The 12659-nt window shown below is 35.4% G+C and overlaps 1 protein-coding gene across 1 annotated transcript; it reads right to left on the reverse strand.

Annotated features, from left to right (window-relative positions):
• Nucleotides 1–1167: 1167 nt before the first annotated feature.
• On the reverse strand, nucleotides 1168–5864 carry LOC116286638 (uncharacterized; the record flags this gene model as incomplete). The annotated part of the gene is made up of 7 exons (XM_031693190.2): nucleotides 5833–5864; nucleotides 4413–4635; nucleotides 3856–4308; nucleotides 3433–3750; nucleotides 2623–2752; nucleotides 1959–2029; nucleotides 1168–1494 (listed from the first exon to the last, which is right to left on the reverse strand). Coding segments are annotated over exons 1-7 (1554 nt in total), but the record flags the coding sequence as incomplete, so codon positions are not given.
• Between the last annotated feature and the right edge of the window lie 6795 nt (nucleotides 5865–12659).

A 12659-nucleotide genomic window follows, 5' to 3' on the forward strand; every position in this document is an offset into this window, starting at 1 on the left:
GTTTTCAAGAGAACTATATCTCTTGTACTCTTTAACACAGCCATCTTTAGGGCAGGCGAAAAGTTTTGCGGTTGATCCTTCACTGTCTTCCACGTCGTCTTCCACTTTATCTTTTTCGTTATCTCTACTTTCTTGGGCCTCCACACTCTCTGGTCGTTGAATGATTTCAACAAAATACCCTTCTGAAAAAGATTCGATAAACTTTGCAAAGGAAGGGCTTCGAAGATCTAACAAAAAAAAAAAAAAAAAGATATATTGATTAGTTCTTATTTATTAATTCTCTCTCTCTCTCTCTCTTCATGTTCTTGTTTTTTCTTACATTCTTTTTTTCGTAATTTTTTTTCTCCCCTTTTCACTACCAGTTTATCATTTTCGTTCTGGGAAAAAACAAAAACGATAACATATATAATGATCGTAATATTAAAAACAATAAATAAGGAGGGCTTAAATAAAAATTCATTAATTACCTTGTTGTGTAGCCCAGTCAAGAGATTTCCCTTTACCAATGTCATAGGCTTTCCACATCGTAAGCTTATCTTTGCTGTACTTGAAATTATTAAAGGAGTTAATCCCAACTAGTTTAATTCCCTGGATTGTTTGTAAGCCAGCAGCGTCAATCACAGCAACTCTAACACCACGCACACCACCATGGGAGAGAATGGCTTCCTTTAAGGCTTCTGCATTGCAAACATCGTGTCCTTTGTTAATGTAACGACGAACGTGTGCTTTGATCGTTGCGGCCTTACAATCACAAGAGCCTTTCCCTCCTTGAGGATCGCTAAAATCAATACGCTTAACTCTAATTCCGGTCTCTTTCTGCATGAAGTGACAGGCAGTTATCATAGCTGCACTGTGATAACACCCCGCGTTGTCTTGCTTGTACACAGCACCAGTGATTTCAGGATGCTCACTTTTGAGTTGCCTCTGGGTGTGTTCCATGATAGACACCACGTCATCGCTGTCTTGGCTACAGTTTTTTGCAATGTGTACAAATGCTTGGTGCTGGAGCTGTCCTGCTGCTGTTCTTCTGACCACTACAGATATGTGCCAACTAATCCCTCTCTTTCCGAACCAATCGGTCTGAGTTTCTCGATACTTCTGGGGAAGAAATTTCATCGCCCAGTCTTGGGTGATCAACACTGTACTCTCATCTAATTCATTTATCATGTCGATTCGTGATTTGTCTTGTCTCAATGATCGAACGATACCTAATACATGCTCCTCTAAAAATCTGAACATCTTACTTTGATCTGCACGGTACTGCAGATTAAAAATGAAATAAGCTGCTATGACACAAACTATTGCCGTAAGATAGATGTCATAATTGTCAACCGGTAGAATTTCAAACAGAACTTCCTTGTCCAATATTAGGAAGATCTGGTCACTTGAACTTTCATCAGTTGATGTTGCAGCATTATTATTGCAGCTTGCAACAACTGATGGTTTTTGCTTTTCTACTTTTTCTTGAACATAGGACTCCAGGTTCTCACCATCCTATTATAACACATATCAAAGAAAATAGCTGTTATTATCTATGCCACATTGACCATCAAAAATCTAGAGCACATAGTCATAGTTAATGAGAATAAGGCTAGTTCTCTTCATCCCAGTTTGATGCACAAAACACTGCAACACAAAAAATGTAAAATACATCTTTACATACAGAGTTACAGCAATGAGATTTTACAGCACAATAAACCCTTTGCATGATGACGTTTCATACCTCAAATACCACAATCCCTTTTGGAAGCCTCTTTTGTTTTCTTAGTTATTACTATTGTCTTCAAACTCTCAGAGAAGTTTTAACATTTGAATATGAAAAGAAAGTTTGAAAAGGATTGTGGAGTAAAGGTAGGAAACATCATCATGCTTAAGGTCTATTAGGCACATAAAGTATGACCACATTTTATTCATATTTGAATACTCCTATGTGCTGGCTTTTTTAAATGTTTACTTACCTTAAGGACATAAATTAGTGGACTTTCATTGTAAGGCTTGTGCAAATTTGATAGAGCTTGCAGACTGTGATCTGAAGTTTATGAAATACATGTAATACAGCTTAAGTGAAGGCATATGACTGATTCAGTGTTGTCACATCAAAACAAAAAGTAATCTACTGTCGTTTGCAGATAAGCATGAAAACCAGACATCGAAACAATTGTTCTGTTGTTGGCACCCAAACTTATATGTTTCGAGACTCAGAGAGCAGCGTTAGTGCTTTGTCTCACACAAATGCGCACATTTAAAACAAACGTTGCAGTCTAAGTTTTGAAACATGCATATTTCCGGCGCCAACTAAACATGTTTTGATGTCTGGTTTTCACACTTGCAGCAAACAACAGTATTGTTTCAGTGCTAAGATGATGGTCGGTAGAAGAGGTCAGCATAGGAGCATTTTTAAAAATATAAATCAAACTGCAGGCTTAATTAGATGTGGTGAAAAAATATATATGTTGCATAGCCTTGAAACATGGGGTACATGTACACTGGCAGCAATTGTTACAGGTATATCAATTCAATGCATCTGAAAAGGGGAGCAATTGTAATAATTATAGTTATTGCCAAAGAGAGATAAGAGTAGTTAAATTTTTGTTCAACTTTTGTTACCTTGGCTGTCATCACCATCCTCATTAATATTGCCATCCTCATCCAAAAAGCATTTTGACAGCTTTTCCCATCTTTTAATGAATTCAACATAGGGGACTTTTTCCTTTATTTCCTTGCCAATTATTAGTTCCAACTCAAATAGTATCTAGGTGAAAATACAAAAATTAACATTGTCATGCACCTAGTAATTTAAAAGATGATTAATGTATTTTAACCAACATGATCTTAAAAGGGTGTGAATGAAATAACAAAGATTCCAATTTACATTAATTAACCAGATCATGAAATATGTATTGCAGGCCTCACAATAATGTCTGGTAATACCCTGGCCAAAATGTCCAGCCAAATCCATTTGTGACCGGTCATTGACGATTGGTAATTTTTTTTTCTGAAATGTTGCCAGTCAAAGTGTTCATTCTAACCCATAATTGGCTGGTCACATACCAATAAATTTGGCTGTACACTGTCTGTTATAACCAGCCATTATTTCGAGCCCTTTACTATTATGGAAATTAGCTTTAATGAACTTAGCAAAAGCAGTACATTTCTGCAGCACACTGTTTACTAATATTAACTACTAGATCAATAACCTATTATTTATCTAGGTTGATGTTACCTAAAATAGAGTAAAAGCATGAATTAGAGTCATGCTATTTCTGATCTACATGTACCATACCATCACCAGTTTTTCCTTCCATGTTCATGCTTATATAAATAATCTAATATAGAGGTGACATAAATATTATGCAATTCAGTCCAATAAGGTACTTACTAACTATGTTTTAAAAATATGTTAGTTAATTATGATTAAGCCATCAGACTTACCACTCTTTGTTGGTCCAAGTAAGCATGCTTATCAAGCATGTTGCTAATAGCACCCTGGCCAGTTATCAAGGCTATCTCTTCTCGTCTTTTTCCAAATGTAAATGCAAGAAGCTGTTGAATGACTTTCCAATTTTTTCCCTTCTTCTTAAACTCTTTGTGGAGGACTTTCATATGCTTGGATGTATCTTCTTCAGTATCCTTTTCTCCAGTCTCTATAAGCAAGTCATCTTCATTTGCAGTTGCACTGGAAGCAGATTTTCCTTTGCTGGATGTCTTCAGGTTTGCAAGTCTTTTGTTAACCATTTGCTTGGCAGAAGCCTGATATTGAGCACAGAAAATGAAAATGATTTAGTTACATGCAGTTCCAACTTTTATCAGAAGTATAGTTATATTATTCATTATCTCACTGGCAATGTTACCTACCCAATAAGGGAATTCCATATCTTCAGGCCAAAGAGGAGGTTTCTCGTCCTTCATCACTGGTACTTCTTTGCATATGATCTTTGCAGCCTCATTTACATGGTTGGTATTTATACCTTCCCCAACTGATGCTTTCAGGCAGGTGACACAGTCTCTTATGAGTTCTCTACGAAGCTTATCATTCAATGGAATCTTACTTTTCACACATTTTTTTACTCCTTCAGACAGTGGAAAGGTAAAATTAGCACCAGGCCAACTGGCTTTGATCTTTTTTCCTGTGGCTGAGGCAGTCCATTCACGTGGTTTTGTTCGCTTCAGAACTTGGACCTCGGGGGATGAGTTTGAGGATTCAGATGAATTGTCACAAGATGACTCTCCAGATGACTTAGTGGATGCAGTTTCTTCAGATGGTGCTCCAGGCCCTGGACTGTCATGGGCATCAGGATAACTGGACCCCTAGATTTTTACAAAGCATGAAGTCAACATGAATACAAATTAAAAACACATGCATTATTAAAGCATGAGTCAGTTAGATTTATTTTTTGAAGCATAAAACATACGTTAAAAGTGCAAATGTAGTCCCACAGCTTCTTTCTCTTAATAAATATGTGAGGAAAGAGATCCTTCAAGTCATCTCTTGATAGCTTCATAAAGGTTTCTTCATCAACAGAGTTATCTTTGGAGCACAAGAAACTGAACAAGAACCATTTGATGAGCAGCTGTTCCAGATGACTGGAAAATACCTTTTTAAGATCAGAGAAGAGAACAGACTTCCCCAAGTGTCTGTGCAAAAGGTGGCACAAGCTACATCAGAGTTACTCACAGTTGCTATGAAAGGACTTAAAAGGAAGGTGGATGAAATTCTAACTGATCATAACGTAGGTCAACTGCATGAAATTGACGAGGCATTTGAAGATTGTGTTACTCCTTTTCAACATCTTAAAACAACCTGGATGTTATCTCAGTTTCAAGATAAAATGGATTCTTATGTGGTATGTTGTTTAATTTCAGTATTATGTTTAATTGGATGCTTGCACAAAAAATCATATGTTAACACAACAATTTTTAATTGTTCATAATGATGGGGACCTCTCTTAACCAATCATAAGGCGACCTGAGTTTCAGCCCCTGAGGACTGCTGCATGTGCTTGGTGTGTTTTGTAGTTCTCTTCAATCCTATGAGGGTTAATTTTTCTAACTTATAAATTTTCCAGTTTGAAATCAGTCAAAGTGGAGTATAACTTTGTGAAATCAATAGAGTGCTATTCATTTTTAATATTTAGTTTAATCCCCTAAGTTGTTTCAGTGCAGATGCATAGAAGTAGGGTCTGATAAAGCACTTCACATACTATTGACATTTTCTTGAACGTGCATTTTTTCACACTACTCATGGTTTTATTATCCAGGAGCCAAAGAGGATCATCCTAAACAGTACTAGAGTGTACAAAAAAGTGAAAAACAAGTACAAGTGTATGGAAGTTGAAAAAGACTTTTATTATGTCAGTATACTGAAAACCTTGCAAGAGCAACTTCAATTCAAGGACATTCTTCAAATGGTTTTTTCAAACAGTGCATCATGTTTACAAAATAATGAGTATTTAGAGGATTTTGATCAAGGTCTTTTAGTTAAAAAAATGCATCCCTTATTTTCATATGATGACTCTGCCCTTAAGCTTTTGATATATTATGATGATGTGAACATAGTCAATCCCATGACGAACAAGGCGCATCAACTTGGTTTCTTTTATTAACAATTAGCAAACATAAAACCCGAGTATAGGGCAAAAACTAAAATCAATACACATCTTTGCTATTTGCAAAAAAAAATACATCAAGGAATTTGGTTTGAACGAAGTGCTTGAGCCATTAGTCAATGACCTAAAAGTACTTGGCTCTGATAACGGTTACGACTTTGAAATAAGAGCAGGAACCGTCAAGCTACAAGTAAATAATAGGGCAAAACTTTTAGAAGCACCTTACTTTGATATCTCAAAGCAGGCACCCCAAGACATCATGCATGTTTTTCTTGAAGGCCTTTTGAGTTATGAACTGAAATTTTTTTTCGAGCATCTTTTTGAAAACACCCAATTAACATTGAATGCCTTAAATTATAAGATAGACAACTTTGCATATGGATATTCAGAAATCAAAGATAAGCCAGCTCCTATTCAATTGACAGATCTAGAGTTCAAATCAAGCACCAACCTTGGACAAACTGCAAGCCAAATGTGGCAGTTTGCAAAAATTCTTCCTTTGATCTTGTTTGGTGTAGTAGACAGTGATGACCCAAAATGGATGAACATCATGTCTCTTCTCGAAATTATGGGCATTTGTTTTGCCCATAAGATAAGCTATTCCTCTGTCATCACTCTAAAAAGATTAATCAAGGAGCATTTAATGTCATTTAAAATGATATATCCCAATGCAAGGATAACACCAAAGCAACATTATTTAGTGCACTTACCAACACAAATATTAATGTTGGGACCACTGATAAGAAGTTGGTGCATGAGATTTGAAGGCAAACATTCTTACTTCAAAGACATGGCACGCAAGATCAAAAACTTCAAGAACTTACCTTTATCTTTGGCTGTAAGACATCAAACTATGGAAAGTGTAAGTGCTATTCATCTTGACCAAGAGATCAATGACAACAGTCCATTATCATGTGAGTTCCATACCAAGCTTGGACATGGAAAACTGTTAGAAGGCCATGATAAAGACTATGCAAGGAATTTGATAAGAACATTCTATGAAATACCAAATTCAGAAGGTGTGAAAGATGTCCTTTAGTGCAATTCCATAACTTTTTGTGGTACCCTTTAGAAAGTTGGTCAAAATAATTTCATCATTATTGGTTTTGATGATCTTGGATTTCCACAGTTTGGAAGACTGACAAAAATATGGCTGCTACCTCATGAATTTAACAAGCCATTCTTTGTTGTTACGGCATTGGAAATTGTGTCATTTTTTGAAAAGCTCAATGCCTACAAGATAGAAGAGCCTGGAACTGCTCAAGGCTACGTTGTTATTGCTCATAGCAAACTACCATATTACAAAGTGTTTCACGCACATACGGGAAATGATGCATCATTCATTGTGGTCATGGAACTTTAGAAGTACTTAACAACAGTCATTATCAAGAATATAAACTACACTTAATGTATGCATCACCAAAATATTGTGTTCAAATGTAAAACTTTGCTATTGAAAATTTTATAACTTGACTTATATGTGAAATGTGAAAAGCCACATCAGATTGGACTTATAATGATTTTAAATAGTTGTTATTGTCTATGACAACAAGTACTCGTTTTCAATTTTCCCCTGTATTTGGAACATTTACTGTTGTATCATTATTGCACTAAACAGCATTCGTTGAGAGCATAATTGTCTATAATTCTCATTATATTCAAATTATAAAAAATGAAATTTTTTTAAAGTATAGTGTGTCTAAATTATTTGTTCGTCCCAGAGTTTAAAATAATTGTCTTGTTTTAAGATTAAAGAAACTCTAGTTTTAAGCACAAGCACCTATTAATTATGATATGGCTGTTGAATACTCGAAATAAGTTTATGATTTCCTCATTTAAGAGTTAAAAAAATCTTATATCAAGGTAAAAAATTTAAATTAGAAAGGTACTCATTTCAAGAATTTAGCATTACTACGTTTAAGATATTTTGTCTAGATACAAAAATTTGGGGATCTTGCAATAAGACCCCATTCTTCAAATAAGGAAATTCACTTTTAGAGTGCAATAATGTTATATCTTTCTACAGATAATTTATTTAAATATTGAATGGCATATAACATTACACCAATTCAACTGTTTATTGAGGCTTTTCGAGTTAGTATGATTATAAAAATGAGTTTAAATTTGTGTCGTCGAGAGATATGTTATTTTACTAGTGGTAACCTCACGGGTGCAATTAAAGGAACACGATCAAATCTTTGAGTTAAAGTCTAGACGTAAGGTTCATAAACTTGTACATTTTTATAAAATTGTTTTGGGTGTCACTCCTTCCTATCTCTCGGACTTGTTGCCAGCAATAGTTTAAGGAACGTTCTACTCGTTCTCTAAGGTCCAATTATAATTTTAGTCTTTTTCCTTGTAGGACGGAACGTTTTCTACAGTCTTTTTCCTTCTGCTGTTAAGTTATGGAATTCTTTAGATTTGCAAATTGGGAATGTGGTGGAATCTCTTTCTATTTTTAAGAAAGATATCTGTGACAAGTTTCTTTCTTTGAAATATAATAAATTATTTCATTATTCTATTTCAAGAATAGCGTCAGTTCTACATGCTCGATTAAGGTTACAAGCCTGTGCATTAAACGAATACTTGTTTCAAATCAATTGTTCTTCCTCTCCCCGCTGTAGATGTGGAATTGAAAAAGAATCGATTATGCATTTTTTCTTTAAATGTCCCTTATATGCTGCTCAGAGAAATTCTCTTTTTACCTCAGCTGCATTGATTTGTGGTAGTTTGTGGCAAAATGTTTCTTCAAAAATGCAAAAACTTAGTTGGTTTTTATATGGCTGTAGAGACTTAGACTTCACTGAAGTACAAAAGTACATATTGGCTACGAACCGTTTTTTGTTCACCAAAGATTAATTTTCATTTACTGTTTTCATTATTTCGCTTTTGCTAGTTTAATTTTCTTTCTTTGTACTGTAAATATTATGGATTTGAGCCCCCTTGTTTTATAAGCTTTACAGCTTTTGGGGCAAATGTTTATTCAAATATGTTTAAATAAAAAAAAAAAACACACACAAAAAAAAACACCTCAGGTTAGGAAGTGCGGGTGTAGAGCGGGTGTAGAATATGGAGGCCTGTTCTGGTCAAAATTACGACAATTATTTTTTCGTATTAATCAATTAATTTTATGTAGCAAAAATAAAATTACTAAGCCTGTAATTATTTGTTTGTGTGTTACATTTAATTATACCTATAATGCAAATAAATAAATGTAAGTCCAGAATTATTTGTAAAAACACTAGAATAAATTTTATGTATGTATGAATTTTTGGGCATATCCCATAGGTCTTTGCGGTCTTCGAACTAGCATGTGCTTTCATCACAACATTCAAACATGGCGGATAATGCCTCGCAGGAGTAGAATTTTTAGAGAGAGAAATGAACAGGGTTTTGCGCTTTTTCTTCAGAATTTAAAAGGAGTGGTCAATCTTTTATTGTTTGCTGATTACTCTCAATTGGATACCAATACTTTAATTGAGGCAAGACATCGCTTAATGGATGGTTCAGGAACTTAGTCCTTGCTATTACAAGAAGATGCAGCGAGAAATGATACAAATATGCCAACTGTACTACCACTTCCACCTCAGGATATGTTGGTACCGATGCAAGACTTGAATAATTCATTGATTAAACTTATCGATGCATTGTCTTTTATAATCAGAAGTAGGGACGACTTGGATTTTTACGATAATCTTGACTTCACTTATTCGGCATCTGTGAATGTGAAAAAGGAAGGAGCTGGCCGCAAATGTTTCAATATTTCCCGAGATCAAGTAGAACACCTGTGGTCACTTTTCTTCCCTTGGGAAAAAATTGCTAGTATGCTCCAAGTAAGCATTTCAACACTTCAGTGACGTTGGAAGGAGTTTGGTTTGAGTGAATGTTTTGAAAGTTATCCAGATAAATCAGAAAATGAATTGGATGAAATTTACTTAAATATCGCGGGTAATTTAAGTGAAGGACCTATTACCCCTAATGTTGGAAGAAGACGGTTCATTGGTGCTTAAGAAGTAGAGGCTTGCGCATTCAAAGGCGGAGAGTTAGCGAATGTTTATGTCGTGTTGATCCTGTCGGAACTGCTCTTCATTGGAGAATGATAATACACCGAAGGAAATATTTCGTTCCAACTCCTAACAGCCTATGGCATATAGATTCATGCCATAAATTGATAAGATATAAACTTATAATCCATGTTTGCATAGATGGTAAGACAAGGACACTTATGTATGTTTCTTGCTGTAATAACAACAAGGCTGATACAGTCCTTTCACTTTTTGAAAATGCTGTACAGAAATGGGGACTACCATCACGTGTTCGATGTGACTATGGCATGTTGTTCAATTAGACTCGTAAACATCTAAGAGGCTGTCTCTCTAGAAACCACCCATCGACTTTCGGGTGGAAAAATCGATCTTCTTGATACCGAGTGTGTCAGTTCCCCTTCGTAAACCTATTACAACCCTGTGTTTTGAATTCTTAAAAAAAGTTTTGTTGTGGGGGATCAGGGTTGAAAACTGATGACTTTGATAATCATTAACTTTAACAAATCAAAACCAAAACTAACAAAACTTTGCAATAATATAAAATAACATTTAACAAATCAACTTTGAATACTCCGATCCCTCAAGCTCCGCCCCTTCATAGCAACGCATAGCAACCAGGCAACCTCGGACATTAAATCAAATATGGCGGTTCCTTGCGTTACATCGATGAATGTATTACCCAAAGATTTTGGATTAAATTTCTTCGGATCACGACCTCTCACGTTAAGATCTAAGGAGAGAGGATATAACTATTTCCTAAATGGTTATGTCTTTGATGTCAAATTGCAAACATCTGAAGAAAAACATGCAATTGTTTCAAGCAAATGTTACCGATCGATGCGCAAAAATGAAACACCACACAAACTCCATATGGATATTTCTACAGAGGAACGTTGTTTTACAGATTGTAATTGCACTTGCGTGGCAGGGTAAGCATGCATCTCTTCATCTTCTTTATAACTTAAAAGGGAGATCATCAGATTTTTTGTTGGGTTAATACATTAGGACTGTGTAAGTACCATATAAATGGAGTATTGAGTTTAGTGTCTTGTTATAGCTGTTTACATTGAAAACACACGAAAAATTATGTTATATCAATCTTATTTGAGGATTCAGTAGTTTGCATTCTTCTTTTTGGAGCTGGCCTTCCTTTTGTTTTACAGCACTGCCATCTGCAGGTATTGGATCTGGGAAGTTCTCGCTTGGATGACCATCGATGAAGTGCTCTAAGAACGAATATTGAAAATGTCACAAAATGATTATTCTGATTATTTAAATATCGTTCTTATTGCTTACCTTTGAACATATGTATGTGTCCTTCGTAATTTTCTGGATGTTAAAATCGCTGTGAGCCCTTCCACAAGCTTTAATCCAATGAAGGCAGTCTTCATGCCTGGTTTTGGGAAGGGGAAAAACACGACGGATATATCACTTTTCCGTGAATCAGATTTACAAGTACCATAGCAGCAGTGCCTGACCATACCTCTAGTTATTTTTCGGAACTTAAAAACTTTCAATAGCAAGTCTCAAAGCAATATTTACTGAAAATATTACTCAGATATCAAAGGTATCAACCTCCACAGACCTTGATAACTTGTCCGACAAAATGGCGTCGTCTAAAAGCGGAAATGGCGTTTTCAAAGTTTGACTTCTGATTGGCTACTTTTATTACGGAGATTGACAAGCGGGATCGGTGTATTCTGAAAAGGATTTTTTATGAGCTTTATTCGTTCCTCTTAAACTCGGTCGAGAAAAATGAGTATCTTTCCTCTTCTCAGCAGAGTAGACGCAACTTGATAAATGTAAAATTCAATTTTTCAAAAGTGGCACCTGACTGAGATTTGAAACTAATATGGGGAGAAAAGGTAAGGATCCAAGTAATGAAAACTGTAAAAAGTTATGTAACCTACATAAATCCGAGCATATAAACAGCAGTGAAAGTTGAGCGTTTTTCGGTCTAATTTACATATTTTAGTACAAGACTGTCTGGAACATTGTATACGTCATTTCAGTTTTAAGATCAACGAAATCTTACACAAACGCCTTCTAAAGAGTCCATCTTTGCTTATAAACATTCATAAGTTACTTTCGCGTGTCAGTTTGTTGTCATTCCACAGTTCAGTGTAGATTTGCAGTAATAATATTTTTAAAAACAAAGGTTAGTCCATCAGTGTTCTCGGCAATCGCATTGGAATTTGGCCAGTCTACTTTTGCCGATCATTGGTAATCCACTCTTCTATGTTGCTTGAAAAGAAGTAAATGCAAATCACAAGTTCTTGATATATCATCCATTTGAATAAGAACGAAGATTTTTTTTACTCGTCAGGGAAGGCGACAGGAAGCCAAATATGCAGATCTCAACTCCGCTATATAGCCACTTGTATCCGTATGCGACGAGTAAAACATGTCAAATCCTTCGCTCCAAACTGTTTGGAAAATTGGATTACCAATTCCAAGGATGACGGAATGCAGAATTACTTTACGGAACATGAACATCTTCCTACCATGTCTGAAATTTTTTTCATTAAATCTGATTTTGTGTCTCTTGATCGTACTGATAGTTCAAAATATAAATACATTTCTTTCAGCATTTTCACCTTGAAAGTTTTGAGCTTGCCTTTAAATGTGAGGTCGCATAAAGCATGAATCTGATATACAATCTGGTGGATAGTAGCTAGAGAGGTGGTTATTTTGTTTAAAAGCTCCTGTCTGTGTTCTTTTCTTGGTCCTCTTCACTGTCACTATTGCCTTGGTCACTATCAGCATCAAGAGGGATTAGTTCTAAGGTCTTGTCACTTCTTCTCAATTTTGCTAATCTTGAAAAAAAACTTTTGATTTGCGACTTGTTGAGCCATTCCTCTCTCGTAAAACGTCGTGAGCCATCTTACGTTTTAGTATTTCTCATTTCTAAGGCAGCACTAACAGGGTCAGCCTTATTGTTAGTTTTTCCCTCAGGTCAAATATAGTAACAAGGTAATCACGTACATTAGTTGAAAAGCGTTTAGAT

The sequence above is a fragment of the Actinia tenebrosa genome, unplaced genomic scaffold (genome assembly GCF_029948245.1).
Source record: "Actinia tenebrosa isolate PJP-AT-01 unplaced genomic scaffold, QUT_ActTen_1.0 PGA_scaffold2__45_contigs__length_23673736, whole genome shotgun sequence".
Classification (NCBI taxonomy): Eukaryota; Metazoa; Cnidaria; class Anthozoa; order Actiniaria; family Actiniidae; genus Actinia; species Actinia tenebrosa.